The sequence below is a fragment of the Pelophylax lessonae genome, assembly GCF_965119305.1.
Source record: "Pelophylax lessonae genome assembly, chromosome: 11".
NCBI lineage: Eukaryota > Metazoa > Chordata > Amphibia > Anura > Ranidae > Pelophylax > Pelophylax lessonae.
The window spans coordinates 176,312,012-176,335,589 of NC_138778.1; the positions used below are offsets into that span (position 1 = coordinate 176,312,012).

At 41.9% G+C, this 23,578-nt stretch overlaps 1 protein-coding gene across 1 annotated transcript in view; it reads left to right on the forward strand.

Moving 5' to 3' along the window:
• Positions 1–22,305, forward strand: part of DLX3 (distal-less homeobox 3) — a gene marked incomplete at its 5' end in the record, with an annotated part of 28,504 nt that extends 6,199 nt beyond the window's left edge. Inside the window, 2 exon segments of the mRNA XM_082271881.1 lie at positions 5,814–6,007; positions 21,106–22,305. Of these exon segments, the coding sequence (XP_082128007.1) occupies positions 5,814–6,007; positions 21,106–21,405 (494 nt within the window). The 3' untranslated portion in view covers positions 21,406–22,305.
• Between the last annotated feature and the right edge of the window lie 1,273 nt (positions 22,306–23,578).

A 23,578-nucleotide genomic window follows, 5' to 3' on the forward strand; every position in this document is an offset into this window, starting at 1 on the left:
TGAAAAGCAGAAGTTTTGCATGAGCCTATATTTTATTTATAGTGGAACTAAACCCATCAAAACATATCTGCCATGCAGTGATGCAATAATGATGAGCTTCCTTGCCAGAGCTGTCATCTTCTCTCCAGCTTCTTCCAGGTTTGAGGTCTTTGGCCATCTTGATTGCCTGGGCTGGGATGATGTAACTGTGTATGCACATGAGAGTTTATTCATTCCAGAACCATGGAGTGCCCGGGAATTTATACTGAGACAATATACGACATGGGAATATCAATAAAAAAACCTTTGTACAAATCCATCCATCATGATCTTCCTAATTGGTATATTTTAGTACCATCAATGGTCTATGTTCTCTATGTGTTAAAACTGTTTTGCTCTTCTTGGCTATTTTGTGAATCTTCCAACATGATCTATTTCAAAAATATTTTTTGAACCCAACCTCTCTGATTAGGGTTGTTAAGGACCAGTCAGTTGACTGCAATGGTAGGTTTTGTTAAGGTTGAATTCCAAGCTACATACACCACTGAAACACATTCGTTTTACCTGCAAAGGTTGTGTAAATGTGTTCAGCCAGTCTTTTGGTCCAGGAACCTCTACCGAACAGCATAATTTAGTCAGTGGCCACTCTCCTTACTCTACTTGAACTGTATGGTTACTGGCTGCTTTTGCTCCTAAGCTGTACCTTGTTCTTCCATGTACAAGGCTGTTCATCTCAAATGGAATGGTTATGATTGAGCTAAATCTGTTTATATTGAGAGTATAAAAAGCAATGATGATTGCAAAGTGCACTTACCCCTACCAGCCACTCAGATTCCAGCTCATTGTAGCCCAGTCTTTGAAATCTGATTGGTTGAACTTTGCCATTGCTCCTGCAATATTAAATAAACCAGCATCTTCCTCATCTGTAATGGAGTGCCTGGAACATCCAATTAAATCTGGGACACATTAGAGCTAAACAATACAGATAGTTTTAATTTCTTGCTACTAAAAGATGCAAGTTGCTGGCAGTTAGCCCATTAAGCCAGCCATGGATGGTGCAATGGAAAGAAAATGGCTTGATTTCCCCATTAACACAGTTGGGGGTTAATTTAATAAAGGCTAATATACTGTGCACAGTTGCTCCAGGGCTTTGTAAATGTGGTAAAGCTTCACTTTACAAAGAATACCCAATCACGTGCAAGGAAAATGAATAATAAAAAAAGCTGCTTTTTTGATTGCACATGATGGGGTGATGGAAGTCAGCAGAACTTCTGCTCATTTAATAAGCTCTGGAGCAACCTCTGTTACAGGGTGCAAGTGCATTTTGCAAAGTGCACAGTCTATTTACCTTTAGTAAATCTATCCCTTAGTGTTGATGGGGGAATCCCTTCCATGCAGCTATTGTGTTCTCCTGGAGGGGGGGGGGGGGAATGGGCATGGGGAGCCGTCTCTGCCAGGAGAGCACAGTGATTATTGCTGGCGACTATGGCCGCCAGCAATAGTCTTGTGCCAAAAACCAGACATGCAGGTTGTACCCAGGTTGATCGAAGTAGCGACTTGGGTGCATTTAGCCTGCCCATAGATGGTTCGAATCGTGGCTGGTCCCTGTTTAACTGGCCAAGATTTGTATCATCTATGGCTGGCTTTAGTCTAGAGCAGGCCTTTTTAACCATTTAACTCCAGAGGAACCCTTAAAATAATTTTAAGTCTTGGGGAAACCCCCTTCTAAAACAAATTAATCAGGGGTCAGGGGGAAGAATGACCCTTACATTTGGGGTCAGTGGGCAAAATGTCCCTTACATTGGTGATCAGTGAGAAGAATGTTCCTTATATTGGTGGTCAGTGAAAAGAATGCCCCTTACATTGGTGGTCAGTGAGAAGAATGTTCATAGCATTGCAAATCAGTGGAAAGAATGTGCCTTACAATGGTGGTCAGTGAGAAGACTGGTCCTTACTATGGTGGTCAGTAGAAAGAATGCCCCCCTTACATTGGTGGTCCTTGGGAAGAATGCAGCCTACATTAGTAGTTAGTGGAAAGAATGAACCTTACATTGGTGACCAGTGGAAATAGTACCCCTTTCATAGGTTGTAGGTTGTAGGTTGGTGGGAAGAATACCTCCCTTACAGTAGTGCTCAGAATGCCATCTTCTCAGACTAAAAAATCATTGACGTCATGCTGGTGGCCAAGTAGCTTTGGTCCCAGAACTTGATATTCACCTTTAGATAGGAGGTCAATCAGCCACAGCTCAAGGAACCCCTAGCAACCTCTGTAGGAAGCCTAGAGTTCCATGGAACTCTCTGTTGAGAAGGACCGGCTTAGAACTACTTGGGAGTTTGGAGCATAACGCTGCCATGTGAGACTGATTTCTTCTTCATGTTTAGGACTTGCTCTGCATTTGGGGCTGTCTTTTTTTTTTTTTTTTTTAGCACAGGAGAGAATTACTGGAGAGGATTAGCTGATCTACAACTCAATCTCACCTACTGCTAGACCTCAGGATAAATCAAACATGACTCTGAGTAAATGTGACATAAGCTGGTTATCATAGTCCAGACTTTCTCAAACTTTTCAACTCAGAGGAACCCTTAAAATATCTATTAGATCTCAGGGAACCCCTGCTAAAAATAATTATATCTACAACTCATGATACATTAGTGTGATGGTCAGTGGGAAGAATGCTCCTTACTCTTGTGGTCATTGGGAAGAATCCCCTCCTTACAAATAGTTAAAAAATAATTGGTGCAGTGGGAACCTATCAAAGAGCCAAAAATTGTTTGAAGGTTCTAGTTCCGCCTCTGAATCCTAGAGTTCCATGGAACCCTGGTTGAAACACTGATCAGAAAAGACAGAGATAAAAAGTCGCCAGACACTTCTACTACCTGTGGCGTACCCTGACAATAACAAGCAGTGCTTGAGAGCAGTGTTTGAAAATAAAAGGGCTACAGGATACAAAGTATAAGGCTATAGATAAAAAAGACAGGCACTACAAAGTGGATACTTAACCGACAGTGTTTTGTTAGCATTCCTAGACATATGTAACCGCATAAACATACTTCTTGGTATAAAACATACTTAGCAACCACAAATACCTAAAGCAAAATCTAACAGGCATAAAGATTATAGAATGATGTTCAAGTGTATCTAAACCCAAGAATATTAAATTTGTTATATTGCATCTTGCCAGTCTTTAGATGTGGTGGCCGCACTAGTGTTCTTTTTAGGCTCTTTTCTCCTTTACTTTCACCTGGTGATCCCGACAGTAACACACTTCTTGCCCTATGGTGAAAAGCACTCACTATGGAGGAGCTGCATTGTCACCCTTGGACGGGAGGTCTACTAAACACCTCTCTCTCCTCTTCCCCATAACATGAGGGGGGGGGGGGCGTTATTCTGTGTTTTACAGAGAGAACTTAGAGTAATGCAACTGATAAGAGTGCAGCAGAATCAGAGAGTTCATAATGTTATCAGCTCATACAATTTCTGACATGATCAACAGCAATTTTTTTACATTTAATAAACAGATAAGATAGGAACAAAACACCTTTAGAGGATTGACCTAACAGACTAAAAGTTTATAGAGTAGAGAAGAAAGAGAAGTTCATAATTAGGGTGTACATACACTTTAATAGAATAGGCCTAGAGAAAAAGCTTTTGCAGCAATATAGAATAGAGGGTGGGCAGTTATGACTGAGGCTCTTAATGTATTGTCTGATTTGCAGTGTCACACTGGGCCCTAGGGTGGCCATAATGGCGCTCCTTCACCATAGAAAGGTTCAATGTGACACGCAGGTACCGGACACAAATGTTCAGCCAGTAGAAAACATCATTATGTGACCTTGATTGCTTGGGTACTCAGCTCTCCCCAAAACAAGGGTTTCCCAAGAAGTGGGGGGGCACCCAAGTTGAGAAAGCCATGTATATTAAGCCAAAAAAGCATCAAACAAAAGTCTTAGGAGTCCAAAACCTTTTATTGCTTCCACAAGGGACAACAAGAAATGTGTGAAAAAAAAAACAAGAAACAAAATGGAGCTCCCTTATTTTGCCGAGGATTGTGACAATATCAACGCTGGAATAATAGAGATCCATCATTGTGCCAATATCAGAGTTGGAATAATGGAGCCCCCTTATTGTGCCAATGATTGTGCCAATATCAAGGCTGGAATAATGGAGTTCCATCATTGTGCCAATATCAGAGTTGGAATAATGGAGCCCCCTTATTGTGCCAATGATTGTGCCAATATCAAGGCTGGAATAATGGAGTTCCATCATTGTGCCAATATCAGAGTTGGAATAATGGAGCTCCATTATTGTGCCAATATCAGTATTGAAATAATGGAACTTCATTGCTGTGCCAATGATTGTGCTAATATTAGCGTCAGAATAATGGAACAATCAGCATTGGAATTATAAAGCTAAAATATTGTTCCAATGATTGTGCCAATATCAGCGTTGAAATAATAGAACTTCATTATTTTACCAATGAATGTGCCAATATCAGTCTTGGAATAAGGGAGCTCCATTATTGTGCCAATACAGCATCGGAATAATGGAACTCTATTATTATGCCATTGATTGTGCCAATATCAGCGCTTAAATAACAGGTCTTCATTATTGTGCCAATATCAGCACCGGAATAATGGAGCTCCATTATTGTGTCACTACTAGCATTGGAATAATGGAGCACCATTATTGTGCCAATATCAGCATTGTTTACCAAGGAGCTCTGTATTTTGAATCCATGTAACACTTTGATACATTGGGGTTGATTTACTAAGGGAATACAGACTGTACACTTAGTGCAGAGCTTAGTAAATGAGGAGAAGCTCTGTTGACTTTTATGAGCAAGCAAAAAATGCTTTTTTTTTTTTTTTTCCTTGCACGTGATTGGATATTCTTTGAAAAGTGAAGCTTTACCTCATTTATTAAGCTATGGAGCAACTGCACAGTCTATTTGCCTTTAGTAAATCAACCCCATTGTGTTAAGCCCCACGGAATGGGGATTTGTGGCCCCAAAATGCATTGGATGCCTTTGGTGTTCTTGTTGTCACTTGTGGAAGTAATAAAAACCTTTTGCCTCCTAAGACATTTGATACTTTTTTGGCTCAACTATTCTTAGATAAGTATCTACTGTTTAGGGCTACTCCAGGCATAGCATAGCAAGCACTTTCATTCTAAAAATTGCTTGTTATCACAGTTTAAAAACTCCAAATCTGGATTTCAAGAGTAAAGGTTTAGATCATTTAATTTACACAACCCTATAAAATGTGTTAGTTTCTTGACTCTTAAACGTTTTTTTTTTTTTTTTTTTAAAGTCTACTTATTTCTTTACGCGTTTAACAGAAGTTCAGGCTTTTTCCTCAGGAGCTAGAGGTCCAAGACTATGTAGGTACTGGGTAGATCAGGCCACCTTTTTATATTCCGAACTTGTTCAGCCTATTGGAAAATATCTCTCTTATCTTTGAGCCCCTTTGTGTAAGAGTAGTCACATTACACTCCAATTTTTCCTTTCCTCTGCTAAAAAACTGACAGCTATAAATTTGTAATTAGTTACTACAGGACACAACAGACTCCTTTCTTTCAGACACTTCTGATATAAATGGTCCAAAACCAAGTCACAAAGTTTCTCAAACTCCCTGAGACTTTGTGTTTTGGGGAAAACATTATATAATTAAAGCGCTTCATTAGACTAATGTGCATCGCATAAGAAAAACTTTGCGAATTTAGGGAGCGATTGAAAAAATAGCCCGGAGCAGGTCTTTTTAAACATGTGAATTAAGCCTTTTAAAAGACAATAGAAGCTTTGACTTGCATACTTATTCATCTCATTCTTCCCTAGCCGTGTCAGTTAAAGAGGAGCCGGAAACCGAGGTACGAATGGTCAATGGGAAACCCAAAAAGATCCGGAAGCCAAGAACCATCTACTCTAGCTATCAACTGGCTGCACTACAGAGACGCTTTCAGAAGGCCCAGTACTTGGCGCTGCCGGAGAGGGCAGAATTGGCGGCCCAGCTGGGGCTTACACAGACACAGGTAATGGCAACAAGTGTTTATATTAACAAACTGAGACGGGCAGTGATAAACAGATGTACAATGGTCCAGTAATGACTTATAAATGGTAATGACCCCTTAAAACCAGTGGGGGGTTCAGCGTTTAGAATTTTCTGATTGGCTGGTGAGGGTTTCTGTTCTTTACACGGCTTTGAAATAAGCCTGGACATGACAATGGTTTTATTAGTGTACACAAATCTAACTATTTCTCTATGTGCAAGTATAGTATCTTGTACACGTTTAAAAAGGCTCCATATATACAAAAATTAAAAAAAAAAAATAGCAATATATAAAAATTTACAAATACATATCAAAAGACAATTGCAGTAGAAACATATGTAATATAACAAACCAATGTGAGGTTTTCACAGCCCTAAATGCATTTGGTAAAAGCTAAAATGTAATATCTTGCAGTGGATTATGTCACACCATTGCTCTTTGTCTGTAATAAAATAAAAAAATATAACAAAAAACTGCGCTTGGGTCTATTAAATAAAAAACAGCTGCTGCACATATGCTGGATAAAACATAAAAACAGTATAAAATTGAAAAGCAGCGCTAATAAAAAGTCCAGGTATAGGTAGGGTCCAGCTGATTGGTCTCCTTGAAGTGCCACCACCACCAGAGAGAGAGAGCAACCCCAATCACACTGCTGCTTACCATCCCACTAATAAAAGAAGGCTCAGAGGTTCCACCAAATTGCTCCTCCAGAAATCCTCAGCGATTCCAGGATCAAGCCAATTAGGTGCGACTCCATACAGATGGTACAAGGCAGATTGATCACTCATATATACCAGAAAAAAGCAAAAAAGAAAACCATAGTGCAACACCTAATGAAACACCATTTAATTTCCTAATGCCAAATACATGCTTACAAGTAATAAGAGTAAAAAGAGCTTATCTGCCAGAAATGTTTGACCGCCAACGAGATGACCGCTGCTTCACTCCGTAGTGACGTCCCGCATCACAGGTCCCGCCCGACGCGGCGTTTCGTCCAATGTTAGACTTCTTCATTGGACGAAACGCCACATCGTGCGGGACCTGTGATGCGGGACGTCACTACGGAGTGAAGCAGCGGTCATCTCGTTGGCGGTCAAACATTTCTGGCAGATAAGCTCTTTTTACTCTTATTACCTGTAAGCATGTATTTGGCATAAGGAAATTAAATGGTGTTTCATTAGGTGTTGCACTATGGTTTTCTTTTTTGCTTTTTTCTGGTATATATGAGTGATCAATCTGCCTTGTACCATCTGTACGGAGTCGCACCTAATTGGCTTGATCCTGGAATCGCTGAGGATTTCTGGAGGAGAAATTTGGTGGAACCTCTGAGCCTTCTTTTATTAGTGGGACGGTAAGCGGCAGTGTGATTGGGGTTGCTCTCTCTCTCTCTGGTGGTGGCACTTCAAGGAGACCAATCAGCTGGACCCTACCTATACCTGTAATAAAATAAAACTTTTTTTATGACACCTGTGTGTTAAAATCTGATCTCGCCTTTTATTATATTTAGTACATTTTACCAAAATGTAAGGACAAAATACAATATTACATTTTTGGTGGACACCAGTGCCTGTAATTTCCCTTGAGTATCTCTTGGAGAGATCTCCCCACCTGAATTTCTAACTCTCACTCATCTTCACCAGCAACCACCCACAATAGAAATATTTATTTTGAATAATTGTAGTTGGTATAAAATAATAGCATGCGGCACAGACGAGGGTCTACAACAAAGTGCAGTAACCCATTGCAAGCAATGAGAAGTCATCGTTCGTTAATCTGAATCTTGATTCTACACGTAACCCCATATGATGACTTCTTTTGCACCAGCTTATCAACAAGGATAAAGGTTCCTCTTTATTAAGGTGGTGTGCAAAGCGCAATAACCTATCTTAGCCAACCAGAATTCAGTAAACTGTATTTTGATTGCTAGCAAAAACCCAAAGGCACTGAAAATTCAGAAAGTACACTTGACTCTCCCTGCCGTACAGTGGTAACAATCGACAACACAGATGGATGTTTTGCTGTGATCCTACTACTCCCAGGAGGCAGCCCACAAGCATGAGAAAGGGAGGACTCAAAGGACAGCAAATTATAGGACTCCATCTGTTTTCTGAGAGAGGCCCCCATCCCCCCACCTGCTCCTTTAATACCAAAAGCATCACACCCCCAAGGGGGTCTTGCTCTGGTAACTTTTTTACCCTAACACACAGAAATGAGGACTACAGGTTAATTCCACTTTTTTGGTAAATGCGGCATAACAAAGCAGGATCACCCCAAGTTAATATGTTAGTAATAAATGGAAGATTGGGGGCTGAGTCAGCTCCTGGCTTCTTAAATGTCTTGGATTTACCAACAGTGATATCCTCCTGTACTCCTTGCCAACTTGTCCGTCTGGAAATTTTAGTTGTTCCCATCCAACTTTTAGTGTTCTAGCTCCTTCTGTTTCATTTTTCATATTATAAAATATAAAATATTTGACCCAGGAATGCGGTGCAGAGATCTCATTAATAATATAAGAACTTGTCGGGTAGTATAAATCTCCAACCTCTACCTAAAATGGAAATATTAGTTTGGGTGGACTGACCCTTTAAAAATCAACACTGTAAAGTGAGTTTATTACCCCCTCTCTAAGTTGTATGGGCCTCTGTTGGTACTGAGCAAGAAATGTTTAAAGTCTATTCATGGTCAAGAATGACTTGAGTCTTTGGGCTCATTCAGTAGATTGATAACGGAAGGTAGCCTTAGACAGATCCCCTTGGCAATGAGCAACATCTAAACATTTTCTGATGGGCATTATTATTTTCTAGAGCCAAGGAAAAAAACGGGACATGGTGAAAAAAATAAATACCATCTACTACTACTGACTGACCTACATCAACAGCTTTGTCTGTATATTTGAGTTACTCTGTAGGAACCAGAAAAAAAGGAAGTTGAATGAATGCATAGATCCCACTGTGGGACCCAAAGTTTACATACTTGATTGTGGGACCCAAAGGTTATGTACTTGGTTGTGGATTTTTGACTTACAGTTTTCTATTGAACAGTGTTTACTAACCCTGGCATGCTAGTTCTTTGCATGGCTAGATCCTTAATGTAGGCCAACAAAAACCAAATATATATGTGACCTTAGGCCCAGGTAATACTAGCGATCCTACCAAGCAAGGAGAACAAAGGAAGCACTCATCTGAATCTATTGTGTCTCTCCCTCTCTAGAGGACCAGGAATGGGCTGCTCCAACACTGCTCCCTTGCTAAAAATGGTGATACTGAGATTGATAACATCTCTTGGTAACGACTGATCACTTTGATCTGCGAGTTTACCAGTAGTTCTTAATCCTGAAATAAACTAAGTGTTTGCCACATCCTTACCATATAGTATGAAAAACAACCCACCTATGACCAGTGCTAGTCCAATGTCACATTCTGGTGACTGGAGTTGATTCTGCCACTGTTGACACCTTGCCAGCAGCAGAAACCCCAACTGCAACTTTGCCAAATGGAAGACACTTCATCGCTGGCCACAAAGAAGAATCAACATCGCTAGTGATGGAATGGTGATGGAACGTCATCTTGATTTGACAAGAGAGAGAGCATTAAAGGAGAAGTTGAGTAGACCCATAGTAGGGTATTGCTAATTACATAATTGATAGTTTGACATGGACCTTAAAGTGGTTCTAAAGGCAGAAGGCTCACAGGTGTCAAATTAGTGGCCCTCCAGCTGTTGCAGAACTACAAGTCCCATGAGGCTTTGCAAGGCTGACAGTTACAAGCATGACTCCCACAGGCAGAGGCATGATGGGACTTGTAGTTCCGCAACATCTGGAGGGCCACCAGTTTGACACGCTTAATGCATTCCATACATAAAGTAAAAAACCTTTTGGGTGCAGCTCCCCTCCCCAGTCCCCCTACCTGAGCCCCATCTCGATCCAGCGATGTGCATGAGAGCACCAGCTCTCCTGGGTCTCTCTCTTCTCATTGGCTCACACAGTCAATCACAGCCAGTGAGCCATTGAGGAGAGAGTGGGGGTGGGGCCGAGTTGATCTCTGTGTGAGAATTCACAGGAGCACGGCTCGGGAGGAAGCCTGCTTGAGTGCCCCCATAGCAAGAGGCTTGCTACTGGGGGCACTCAGCAGGGGGGAGGACTGCCAGCGGGGGACCCATAAAGAAAAGGACTGGGGATGCTCTGTGCAAAATGATTGCACAGAGCAGGTAAGTATAATGTTTATTAAAAAAGAATAGCGCACACATGCAAAAGAAATGACTACCAAATCTGAAGACAATCCATAAATAAAAATGGGGATTTGGTCCCACCATATGGCCATATCGTGCTCAAGCCCACCACTACGTCAAAGTACCCCATTATCTGTGGGTCCTACACTATCCATAAAAAAGGGGTGAATCCAGCCTCTCTAACCCTTGTTTATTAAGTATAACGTTTGTTTTTTTAAATTACACCCTTTACAATCACTTTAAATTAGGTCTCCTTGCAAAACTTTTTCTTAAGTTTTAGATAGAATGGGGAAAGGTTAGATACTCCCATTGGTAGGATTCATCTTTCTAACGGTGACCATTGATACAGAAAAGGAAAGTGTGGGAAAATCAAAACTGGCCCCAGACAAAGAAGTAAGAGGAAATGTTTGAATGGGGACACCTGTTCTGGGAACATCTAGAGAATTCCCCTAGCTTTGGTTTATTTCCTCTAACTTACTGTCACATCTCTGGGACAGGAAGTGAAAGTAAATCTCCACAATGATACAGCAAAAAATAATCTGTTCAAAACTAAAAGAGTTTGGGCTATACTTATAGTTTTTCCTGTGTGCACTGATTTGCAAATAACTGGTTTCATAACATAGATATATCCTATTTTTTAACTGATTTTGTTGGTTCTTCCAATAGTCTTAAGCCTAGTACACACGTAGCGAATATCCGCCGACCGGTCGTCCGTCTTTTGTCCAGAGTTGTGTTTTGTTGGTTGGAATGTGCTCTAGACTGCACTGGACTTTTGTCGACCGACAGAATTCTACTTGAGAAGTGATGTCATGTTTTGGATTGCTTTCTTTGTGTTCTTTCTTCTCTGAGCATGCCCAGACTTGCTCATAAGATTTTTTCCCCGTCGAAATCTGTACTGACTGCACGAAAATCGGTCGTGTTTTGACGGTGGACAAAAATTTTATAGCCTGCACACCAGATTTCTTTTGGCCGAAAATTCGGAGTCGGTTGTCGGAAGCATCATACTAACATGCCGAAAATCGGCGGATAGGTCGTCGGACGAAAATTCCCTGCCGATATTCGACGCGTGTGTATGGGGCTTTAGACTAATTGCACCCGTCTGTGTGTGGCCACGCTTCTTTAGTGGATGATGGCTGTTAATGTTTGGGTGGGCATAAACACCAAATTAATCTAGCTGTCGGATTTTGGAGATTACCTGCCTTCCAGATTACGGATCTCATCCTCAAAGATTGAGAGGAAATTGTTAATAAATGACATTAACAAATCGAAACAGCTCTGCCGCTAAAAGATTTTTTTTAAGGTGGAGTTCTTTTCAATAGGATTTTCACTATAAAACAACACATAAATGTTTTTATTTGTGTGATCCAGTTAACGTGCGCACAAGCTCAGGTGTATACCTGTCCACAGGAATGACATTCGTTATCTATTACTCATACATCATTTAATAACAAAGCAAAGCCAAGCTGTCACTGTCAAAACACTTTGTTCTTTTGTTGAGCAACTGTGATTGTTTACACCATATACAGTACCTCCTCCACTGCCATGGAGTGCCATTGAAGAACTACAGCTCCCATGTTGCCCAGTCACAGTCTTAATCCTATCAGGTTTTCAAGTTGGTGTAACAAAATGGAAATTGGGATGTTTCCTGATAGGCCTATCAATTTTTTATTTTTTTTTTCCAACAAATTTTTGGCTTTGGCTCACTGCACTCCAGATTTGGAATTGGTGTATGGGGTTAGGCATCCCTAGTTTGTATCTACCTCAAAGAGTAGTGTGATGTCCAAGAATCTTGGGTGACCAATTGAAAATCAGCTCTTATCAGTCTACTATAGTTTGACTCAAGAAAGCTGACTTCTGTTTGGTTAATATGGTTTACACATTTGGATCTACCCTTGTGGACTTTACAAAAGTGTTTTTAACATCAAATTAGGGTTTAGCTCAATTCCTCTGACAGCAAAGACACTTCTTCTCCTTTTTCAAGAAATAGATCTGGTGTTATTAAACAGAGCTGTCCGATTTAACAAAAACTTTCAAGGCAGATGTACTATAAGGGGGTTATCTACACTCCATTTACATTACACCCAAAATTATTCCTATGCCCATTTATCATTTCATTTATATAATTGTTTATAATTTATGGCAATTTACAAATAGTGACGGATCTAGTCCAAAATATGATAATAATGAAATTCAAATAATTAAAATACGATTAAAGTGGTTGTGAAGGGTGAAAGTTTTAATTTTTTCATGCATAGTATGCATGGTAAAAAACCTTCAGTGTGCAGTTTCCCCCTCAGCCCCCCAATACTTACCCAAGCCCAATCATGATCAAGCCATGCGCATGAGATCATTGGCTCTCCTGGGTCTCTCTCTCCTCATTGGCTGAGACCTAGCAAAACCATTGCACACAGCAGGTAAGTATGATGTGTTTATTATTTTAAGGGTAAAAAAATTAACCTTTAGAAACACTGTAAAACAAATTCTGTGACCCGTGATAGAAGTCTCATATGGAAGCTGCTGTCCTCTGTACCTTAGGTGGCATTATGAAGTTGTAGACCTGCACAGGCTAGTGAGATCACAATTCTCATTGGAGGGGTAAGGACGTAACAAGCTTCAAATTGAAAGTACAGTAAACCCCCGCTCCATCGCGGTTCAGTTTTTGAGGTCCCGGTATATTGCGTTTTTTTTTGTACTGTTATTTTACTAGGGTTTTTATAGGGTTGTTCTATTTCGCGCATTTTCACTTTTCGTGGCTGGGTCCGGAACGTAACCCCCGCAATGGAGGGGGGTTTACTGTACTATTAAAGGTACTTAACTAAAAGTACTACTGAATAGGGCCATACATTGCATCTTATATTTCATTTAAAAAAAAGCACAGTGCCTTTTAATGAATGATAACCCCCTCAAAATTGTTAATATCAATTCACAATAATAATTTGGCATAAAAAAATAATTGTAATTATCACACCCTGTGGGTTGGTAGCCTACATGAATTTACAGAGCTGCATTTTAAATATTGCAAATATTCTTAGATATGATGACAATGGTTCACAAATTACATGTTCTAGAGCCTGCCTACTTTCCAGCCTGGTGCTCCAGTGAGTGCATGAGGAGCAGAACAGAGAGCAGTGACTGACAATCACTGCTCTCTGCTCAGAGCAGTCAGAGAACTGAGCAATTAGTGGTCATGTGATCGCTCAGTTTTTGGACTTAGAGCTGGTGGGGGACAGCTGCAGCATCAGACTGATGATGCAGCATGGAGATAATTATGTATGTTTATGAAGTCTACAACTCTCCTCTAAATGTATAATATTTAATATAAAATTAATTGTTTATATTAATAATAATAATAATAATAATAATGTTTAATATTCTGTAAGGGTCCTTTCACACGGCCGCTCCGTGTGTCCGCAAACAGGGCCGGCCGTAGGTGTTCAGGCGCCCTGTGTGAGCTAATCCTGTGGCGCCCCCCCCCCACCGCGCGCGTGACTGCTCCCTCCCCCCGCACCTTTTCTTGCACTTTTTTGCACTTTATTTGACTTTTTTTATGATCACTAATAACTTAGCCCCCCTTACATTAGAGACACCTCACAGAGCCCCCCCTTACATCAAAGACCCCCTTACATTAGAGACCCCCCCCAGAGCCTCCCCTTACATCAGAGAGCCCCCCTTACATCAGAGACCCCCCCACACAGAGCCCCCCTTACATCAGAGACCCCCACACAGAGCTCCCCTTACATCAGAGGCCCCCCCACACAGAGCCCCCCTTACATCAGAGACCCCCACACTGAACCTCCAGGCCGCAGTTGCCGCTTACCTCCCGCTGTGTGGCCTGATCATCTGCGAGCTGTGATGGCCGCACAGCGCCCCTGTTGCCAATGGCGCCCTGTGCGGCCGCACAGCTCGCACACCCCAAAGGCCGGCCCTGTCCGCAAATCATCCAATCCGTTTGTGGATGATTTGCGGACATAATGTAAGTGAATGGCACTGCGGGTGTCAGCGGAATACCATCCGCTGACATCCGATTTTCCTCCTGTCAGTTCTGTTCCGTTTTTACAAATGGAACAGAACCCCATTTTTCCTTCCGTGTAAAAAACGGAAAGGAAGGAAAATCGGATGTCAGCGGTGTCATCCACTGACATCCACAGTGCCATATACTTACATTATGTCCGCATATCATCCGCAAACGGATGGGATGATATGCGGGCACATGGAGCGGATGACAGAAATGTCATCCGCTCTGTGGAAAAAAAAAAAAAAAAGTCCCGCAGCGGACCTTTCACACGGAGCGGCCATGTGAAAGGAGCCTAAAACTACTAGAATGTAAGTATATATATATGGTGTGTATCTGTAGCAATTTGTAAGGACCTAGGTTAAACGTTATGTATAGCTATATGGTGTGTATCTGTAGGATTATGTAAGGGCCTAAGGTAAAGGTTATGTACAGAATAGCTTTCTTTTTCATTTTGGATTGAGTAGGAAAAGGTCTATCATTTAATTTTTTTCTATTCCAATGTTTTTATTAAGGTTTTATGAAAAAAAGGAGAGTATACAACTCATGCACAAACAATAGTATCAAAATAGAGATAAGATAAGGTCCCACAGCGCAGGTGGGTGATATCAACATATCAATGGCAGGCATAACCAGCAAAATAGCATATCGTAATATCAACTTCAATCAATAGTTAAACACGAAAACTTGTCTGTCACACAGAGATAAACCACGCTATGTGGACACTCAAAAAGCCCACGCGGGGGACATAGAAAAACAAAATGGCTCAGCATTTCCATAACCCACTGGCCAGCCAACGTGGGTCACAATTGCTTCCAAGTACTCCATACCAAATTGCAAATATGGAGCCCGTAGAAGTCTAAAGTACTAAAGTAGAAAAGAGAAAGGGAAGAGAGAAAATAAAGAAAATGGGGGGGGGGGGTGGAGGTAAGGGAAAACTGCCCAAGAGGTCCATCAGAGAGCCCACTGCTCTGATCCGCACTCTTCAAGTGTCCGAAGGTTGGAGATATTTAGGCCAAGGGTCCCTGACCATCATTTTATTTTTTGCTGTCCGCTTCATAGGGGAGTTATTTTCTCTACTCTCTGTCTGAGGAAGCAATAGGCAGTGAGAGGTAATCTCAACAAAGTGCAGGGCAATTCCCTTTTAGGATAGTTGCCATCGGAAGGGGTATCCCTATTGGAAAATTTACCTTCAGCACCTTGAAAATCCCTCTAATATCCTCTTATCTATTGCACTTGTTTTGGTGACACTTCTAAATTTTTGAATTTCCCATCTCTGTCTGGTGACAATGGTAACCAGGATATCTACAAAGAACAATTCCATCTAGCATAGGCACAGAGATCAATAAAAATCCAACAGTGGTTATTTTCCTTCACTACCCTATCCAAAGCAAACAAAAGTTTTGGCTATAGATACAATTTATTACCTAGGTTCCATGTCCAGCTACAAGTCAGCCAACCAGTTCTTCTGTGTTATTTATAAATAATTCAATGTAGGTCACCCTGTAAAAGCATGACCTTGTCAGAGGGAGAACGGGGGCGAGGAAGATCCAGTCCCACCAACCTGCAGGCTGAATCTTTACCTTGTTCTGTTAGTGTCAGCTGAGGTATGGGTGGGAGATGTCAGGGTGGGGTGTTTATGGTCAGGGAGGTGGTATCCTCAAGGCTTCCTCATACCAATTTACAAAACACAATGTTGCTGTGAAACTGGGTTTGGTCCTTTTGGAGAAGAGCTTGGGATGAGTCACAGGGCGGGGGAATATCGGGACAGAGGTGTAGAGCAAGTGTGGGGGTAGGAAGGATTTGGAGAGAAAGCAAAACACTTCCCAGAAACACAACATAAAAGCTTAGTGGTTAATCCACGGCAGTTATCTTTGCAAAGCAATCAAGCCTATCACGTCCTTTGTTTCAGAGTACTGTTAGGACTATGAATTTTAAATTAGGAAATAGTCCTTAAAATAACAGGTAAATGAAAGCCTATGTAAACCAAAGTACAAAAAGATAATACATTGCTGCCTATCAGTCCTTAGATGTGATGGCTGTATTCATTTAAGGCTTTTTATCACTTTTATTGCCAATTGTTGATCCACCTCATGTCCTAGAGCAGGGGTGTCAAACTCAATTTCGTCGCAGGCCGCATCAGCATTATGGTTGCCCTCAAAGGGCTGGTTATATCTGTAAGATTAGATGTCCAGAGCACCCCACGTCTCCTTACACCCTTATATGAGAGGTCAAGAGCCCAACCACCATCAAAAGTCAAGAGTTACCCACCCTTCCTTACATCACAATGCACCCCCTTACCTTGTGCTGCTGCCAGGAAGAAGATGTGGGTGGATCTGGGAAGAAGTCCAGGGTCTGAAGGAGAACCAGCGGAGGGCTGGAGTCAGAGGCAAGATGGTGTTGCAGCTGCACAGAGCAGGGCAGGATCTGTAGGAGTTCTGCCCTCCTCTCTGCTGCAGACTGCTGAGAATGGGGAAGGGGCAAAGACAAGCCTTTCTGCAGCTGCACAGAGGAGTGCAGGATCTGGCTAAGGAATTATGTCCTCTCTGCTGCTGACTACTGAGACACGGTGGGGGCAGAGACAAAAGGGGTGCCTCACACCTGCGTGTGAGGGCCACATGAAATGGCCCTGGGGGCCACATTTGGCCCGCGGGCCTTGTGTTTGACACCTGTGTCCTAGAGTGACAATGCTCACTCATCATACTATATTCATAAAGAAGCAGAGCAGTATTCTAACCCTAGCATGGGACTAAATAATACCCCCCACCCCTCCTCTTCTCTATAACTTAAGGGGAAAGCTTTTGTATCCCTCAGAGATAGCTAGGAGAATGTAAGTGATAAAGAGTGCAACTTATATCCAACACATCCAATGGTATATACCTAGCATGCCAAATGTGAACAAATAGAAATTCCTTGATAGGGTGTGCATACCATTTTATGCCCAATTCTGGGCAAAAAATGTTTTCACTAAACAGTGGAGATTTTGACAGGAGTTCTGCTTTAATAAAAACATGCCAGGAACATGGTGTGGAAATGTTAGGTTCGTCGTGTATCAACTAACCATGGCTTGCATCAGGATCATAATATACTTCTTATTTAAAAATCCATCAAAGGTCAAGGTGTATCAGCTGTATTTCCCATGGGAATTCTGGTGTTTTAATCAAATGACAGCCCAGTGAGAATTACCAAACATTAATTAATGACTAAGCTTATTTATGCATTATAAAAGTGAAGAGTCCTGCGTGGATCAGAGACATTCAATAATGGTCTATCCTTCTGGTCGTTTTAGTCAATACTGGTAAGCCTTCTATGACCAAGGTGTACCAAAGTTTACCTGTAATAAAAGAGAAAACACTGTAATGAAGGCAATTACTAAATGTCTTTTTTTTTTAAATTGTAGAGTTTTAGTTATTTGGTTAGATAATATTAAATATATAAATAATGATGACGCTCATATAGGCATTATATAAATTAAGAGTTCTGCTTGGATCACGGGTATTGAATAGGGGTCTGTCCTTCTGGGTATACTTGTCCATATTGGGAAGCCTTTTGGGGTCATTTACTAAAACTGCAAAGAAGTGGAAAATCTGGTGCAATTCTGCATAGAAACCAGCCAGCTTCCAGGTTTTCTTGTCAAAGCCTAATTGAGCAAGTTGAAGTTAGAAGGTGATTGGCTACCATGCCCAGATGCACCAGATTCTGAGATTACCAGTTTTATTAAATCTACCCCAGAGGCCAAGATGGCCAAGGTGTATCAAGGTTTGCCTTTAGTTTTAGAGAACACGCTGTAAAGAATTTATTTATTAAAGATAGATATTTTTATTTGTAATCTTTTAGGTATATAGTTAGATAATATTAAATATATGAAAAATATATAAGTAATGACTAAACTTATATATACATTTTATAAATTATGTCCTGCTAGGATAGTTCATGTTGGTAAGGCTTCTATGACCGGGTTTTACCTGTAGTTTTGGAGAAAACACTGCAAAGAAGGCAGTTAATAAAGATAAATATTTTTTAAATTTAAAGTTTTAGGTATATAGTTAGATAATAATAAATATAAAAAATATCTCTATTATTGTATATATAGCAGATTTAAAATAGATTTTAAAGGAACTTGGTGTCACTCATAATGCTGAATGGTAGCTGAACCTAAGCCAAACGCATACCAATCAAACTAACCTGTTAGGGCGGAAAATATGACCACACACAGGAAGTGGCCCATTGTATATTCGATTGTAGATGGAGCATGCTTTAAGCAAACCTTTCATAAAATATACATGGAGGCTTTCATTGCTATGAAGCCTCCTCCTCCATGAAATAAACTTAGAGATTTCCATCGCTGATCTCTACTTCTGAAATTGCCTTGCACTGTTTGTCTTCAGTGCTTTGTATATCTGACATGAAACAAGCATACAGGGCCGGTGCTACCGCTAGGCAAACTAGGCGGCCGCCTAGGGCGCACTGCCACCTAGGGCGCAGCCATGGCCAGTGCCACATTCCTCTCCTGTTACCTCCTCATCCCTGGTGGATGTCACCTCTAGAGAGGGGGGGCACTTTGTACATGAAGGGGTGTGTAGGGTTAAAGGGGGGCAGTGTGTATATGAAGGGTGGTTTAGGATTAAAGGGGGGCAGTGTGTGTAGGAAGGGGGGTGTAGGGTTAAAGCGGGGCAGTGTGTAAAAGAAGGGGGTGTAGGGTTAAAGGGGAGCAGTGTGTGCAGGAAGGGGGTGTAGCATGAAAGAAGGGCAGTGTGTGCAGGAAGGGGCGGGGGCAGTATGTACAGGAAGGCGGGTGTAGGATTAAAGGGGGACAGTGTGTATATGAAGGGGAGTGTAGGGTGAACGGTGGAAAGTGTGTATATGAAGGGGATATAGGGTTAAAGGGGGGCAGTGTGTATATGAAGGGGGGTGTAGGATTAAAGGGGGGCAGTGTGTGCAGGAAAGGGGTGTAGCATTAAAGAAGGGCAGTGTGTGCAGGAAGGGCAGGGGTGCAGTGTGTACAGGAACGGGGGGCGGTGTAGAATTAAAGGGGGCAGTGTATACAGGAAGGAGAGTGTAGGGTCAAAAGGGGGAGCCATTATGTATAGGAAGGGGGAAATGTGTACAGTTTTTGGGGGGGGGGGGGGTTGCAAGTAGCTGGTCTTGCCTAGGGTGCAAAGTAGTCTAGCACCAACCCTGCAAGCATATAGTTAGAGAGTTGTGACTTTCCTCTGAAGTTCTTGATTTCCATACTCGTCCCAGGTCAGAGACTCAGAATGTATTAAAGCCAGGGGCTCCTAATAACAACCAGGCAACTAGCATTTTTAGTTGGAGATTGGAAGTTCATACAATGGGCTCCTATTAATAATCATCTCTCGCCGTCTATACAGTAAATGCTGGAAAAGGGTTAAAATTAAAATGACAGTAAATTTACATTTGACAGGCACAGTTTTGCTTTTCTGCCAGTTATGTACACAGACACGCACATGCCCCTCGGCAATAGTTGTGTAATGTAACAAACAGCTCTTGCTAGTCAAAGCCAACGAACAGCAAAAAGTAAAATCCAGCATGAATACAGCAAGTGTGTAAAATGATGTGGAAGAGGAACTCTAGACATATAGTTAAAGAAGATCTTTCCACAAAAGTTTTATTTGATCAGTATTACCATGGATGGAGCTGGTTCCCACTACCCATACAGCTCTCCGGTTAATTGAGGCACATTCTGCCTAACTTTGAGTTCCACCTTAGAAAACATGGGAAGCAAGTTGAGCTATCCATACCAAAGAGCTGCTAGTGCCGTCGCTGGGGATGCTCTGAAATGGGGGGCAGCCTAGTTGTAGTCAGTGGTGTATTTTGCTTTTGTGCTGCCCTAGGCAAGACTAAAAGTGGGCGCCCCCCCTCCCCCTCCTATGTAAATTTGCCCCACTTCTTTTTTAACAGATGTGGCTCCCTCCAAAATTGAAGGACTACAAGTCCCAGCATTAACCCCTGAGATCTCACGAGAGAGGGATATGAGAGAAAGAGGTTGGATAAGTGAGCGAGAGAGAGGGGGGATGAGAGAGAGAGAGGGGGGATGAGAGAGAGCGAGAGGGGGGATGAGAGAGAGAGAGGGGGGGATGAGAGAGAGGGGGGGTGAGTGAGAGAGCGAGAGGGGGATGAGAGAGAGAGAGAGGGGGGGATGAGAGAGAGAGAGAGGGGGAATGAGAGTGGGGGGTGAGTGAGAGAGCGAGAGGGGGGGGATGACAGAGGGGGGGTGAGTGAGAGAGCGAGAGGGGGGATGAGAGAGCGAGAGGGGGGATGAGAGAGAGAGGAGGGGTTAGAGAGAGAGAGGGGTGAGAGAGAGAGGGGGTGAGAGAGAGAGAGGGGTGGGAGAGTGAGGGAGAGGGGGGGGGGTGTGAGAGAGAGGAGATGAGAGCAAAAGAGAGGGGGTGAGAGAAAGGAGGGAATGAGAGAGGCGGCTCTAGCAACCAGTGGCCAGAGAGAGGGGGGTGAGAGAGAGTTGAGAGAGGAGGGGTGAGAGAGAGGAGGATGAAAGAGAGAGGGAGGAGGGGGGTGTGAGAGAGTGGGGGGATGAGAGCGAGAGAGAGAGGGGGGGTGAGAGAGAGGGGGGAATAAGAGAGGCAGCTCTAGCAAGCAGTGGCCAATAGAGTCTCAGGTGGAGGGGGGGGCGGCTTTTTTGCTGCCCCCCTGCAAAGTGCCGCCCTAGGCCTGGGCCTTGTTGGCCTATGCCAAAATACAGCACTGGTTGTAGTGTAGGAGAGGAAGCCTTTTATTTAAAAATATAAATACATTGAATCATTAGACCCGATGTCACGCTTCTCTCCTTAACAGTTATTCTTTTTAATTTTTGTTCTTTTAGGTGAAAATCTGGTTTCAGAATCGCAGGTCCAAGTTCAAGAAACTTTATAAAAACGGTGAAGGACCAGGATTGGAACATAGTCCTAATAACAGCGACTTCATGGCCTGCAATTCACCGTCCTCCCCACCTAACTGGGAAAACAGCCGAAGCCGAACTCCCCAGCAACAAACTCTTCCTCACTGCTCGTCCCCGACCTATCTTGAGAACTATAATCAATGGTATAACCAACAGAACCAACCAGGACCACATCTACAGCCTCCCGATGCCTTGCACCAACCGCCACCTAATCCCGTGTATTAAGTGACATTGACTTAAGATAACTTGAATGAGTTATTGAAAACAAAAAGCCCACATCGCCCTAGTTGAAGGGATTGCATAGACTTTATTTGGGCAAAAGACTCTTAATATTTAAGTGGCATTAATATAAGGCACCAGTTATGGGACTTTTGTAAATACATTTTGAAGGATCGGTATCCACCCAAGAAACCTAATTTGGCTCTCCAAAAAAGCCATGCTGATGGACCTCAAATGGAATGACATAATTATGGATATCAAGGCCATAACAAATTCTCCAAACAAATTCTCCACTGTTACATATCTTACCAAACCAGGTTATTTCCAAGATCATTAACGATGCATCATCATCAAGCCAGTCATTTTGTCAAAACAAGTAGCACAGGACGTATCTCCTCGCTGTAAAGTTATTGGTCATCAGCAATTATTTTCTTTGGAGAACTTTTTGTTGAAGATCCACAAGATCCTATGTAGCACATATAGGACACAACGTGACTGTAGTATAACTAAATACTATGCTATATTAGGCTCGACACCAATCCAAATACCATAGAAAACAAACTTTAAACCCGGTTATGAATTCAACCAAGGTCAACATTTTCTACCGTAAAACAATTCACTTGGGGAGGCATAGGGCTTTGTCAATACAAATTACATTTTATGTCAAATTAAAGAAAAAAGCAATCTTCTTTTTTAAAAAAATATTTTGTTAACCTTTAATGATCTGAGCTACTCCACTTGTCTTTGCAATATTTAAAGAAGTTGCGCAGGAGGTTCTAACTTATTTTTGTAATATTTTGGAAAATGTTATGGATTGTGAGGGGGTGAGAGTAATTTTTCAGATTAGGAGGAGGGGGATCTGAGGAATGTCATTGTGTGAATGCAAATTAAAATATTGTGTTTTTGCTGCTGAAGCAAAAGATTTTGAAATGTGTTGTTTGGTTAATTTGTTGGCATTGTGTTTGGATGTGTGTACTACCTGACTAACAGACGCTAATGGGTGAACCAACCCAATGGTAGGACAATGAATTAGGTTCCTCAACATCCCTGGGAACTTTTGTAACCCCAATATATATATATATATATATATATATATATATATATATATATTAGTGTTGAGCTTCGAGTTCGAGTCGATTGTAAGTTCGACTCGAACATCAAGTGTTCGTGTGTTCACCGGAACAAACTAACGAACAAGGCTCTTGGCAGGAAATTCGCCCACCGATGAGCGCCCCATAATGCACTGCGCAATTGCAGTGCATTACGTGCTTGTGATTGGATAAAGCATGCACCTGACCTGTATGCTTTGGCCAATCACAGCACAATGTCCTGTCAGAGTCATGATTGAACAAAGGCAGGGTGCCTTTAGCCAATCATTGCTGTCCACACCCCACACTATATAAGGCTGCTTACACGGCAGCCCTGTGTAGTGTGTTAGTAGACAAAATAGGAGTGAGATTAGGCAGGTAGTTAGTGGATTGTGCGTTTTATATATTAATATATAAGCCAGTGTAATATATATATATATATATATATGTATATATATATATATATATATATATATATCAGCTAGTGCAGTATATACCAGCTAGTGCAGTATATATATATATCAACCAGTACAGTATATATCAGCTAGTGCAGTGTATATATATTAGCCAAGTCCAGTGTATATATCTGCCAGTGCAGTATATATCCACTAGTGCAGTGTATATATCAGCTAGTGTAGTATATATATCAAGCAGTAAAGTATATATCAGCTAGTGCAGTATATATATCAGCCAAGTCTAGTGTATATATCCGCTAGTGCAGTATATATCAACTAGTAACTGTGAGGGGTTACGGTGTTCAGGCACCACCAGCAACCAAGACCCAATTTTTCTGCACCTGTATGACAAGTACATGCGATTTCAAATGTTGTATCAAATTTTTAACAGCAGGGCCTGTTTCTGCACCCAACAAGAGTAACTGCGATGGGTTGTGGTGTTCAGGTACCACCAACACCCAATGCCCTATTTTTCTGCCCCTGTAATACAAGTACATGTAATTTCAATTTTGTATCTAATTTTTAACAGCAGGGCCCATTCGTGCGCCCTGCAAGAGTAACTGCGATGGGTTGCGGTATTCAGGCACCGCCAATACCCAAGGCACAATTTTTCTGTAAATGTATGACAAGTACATG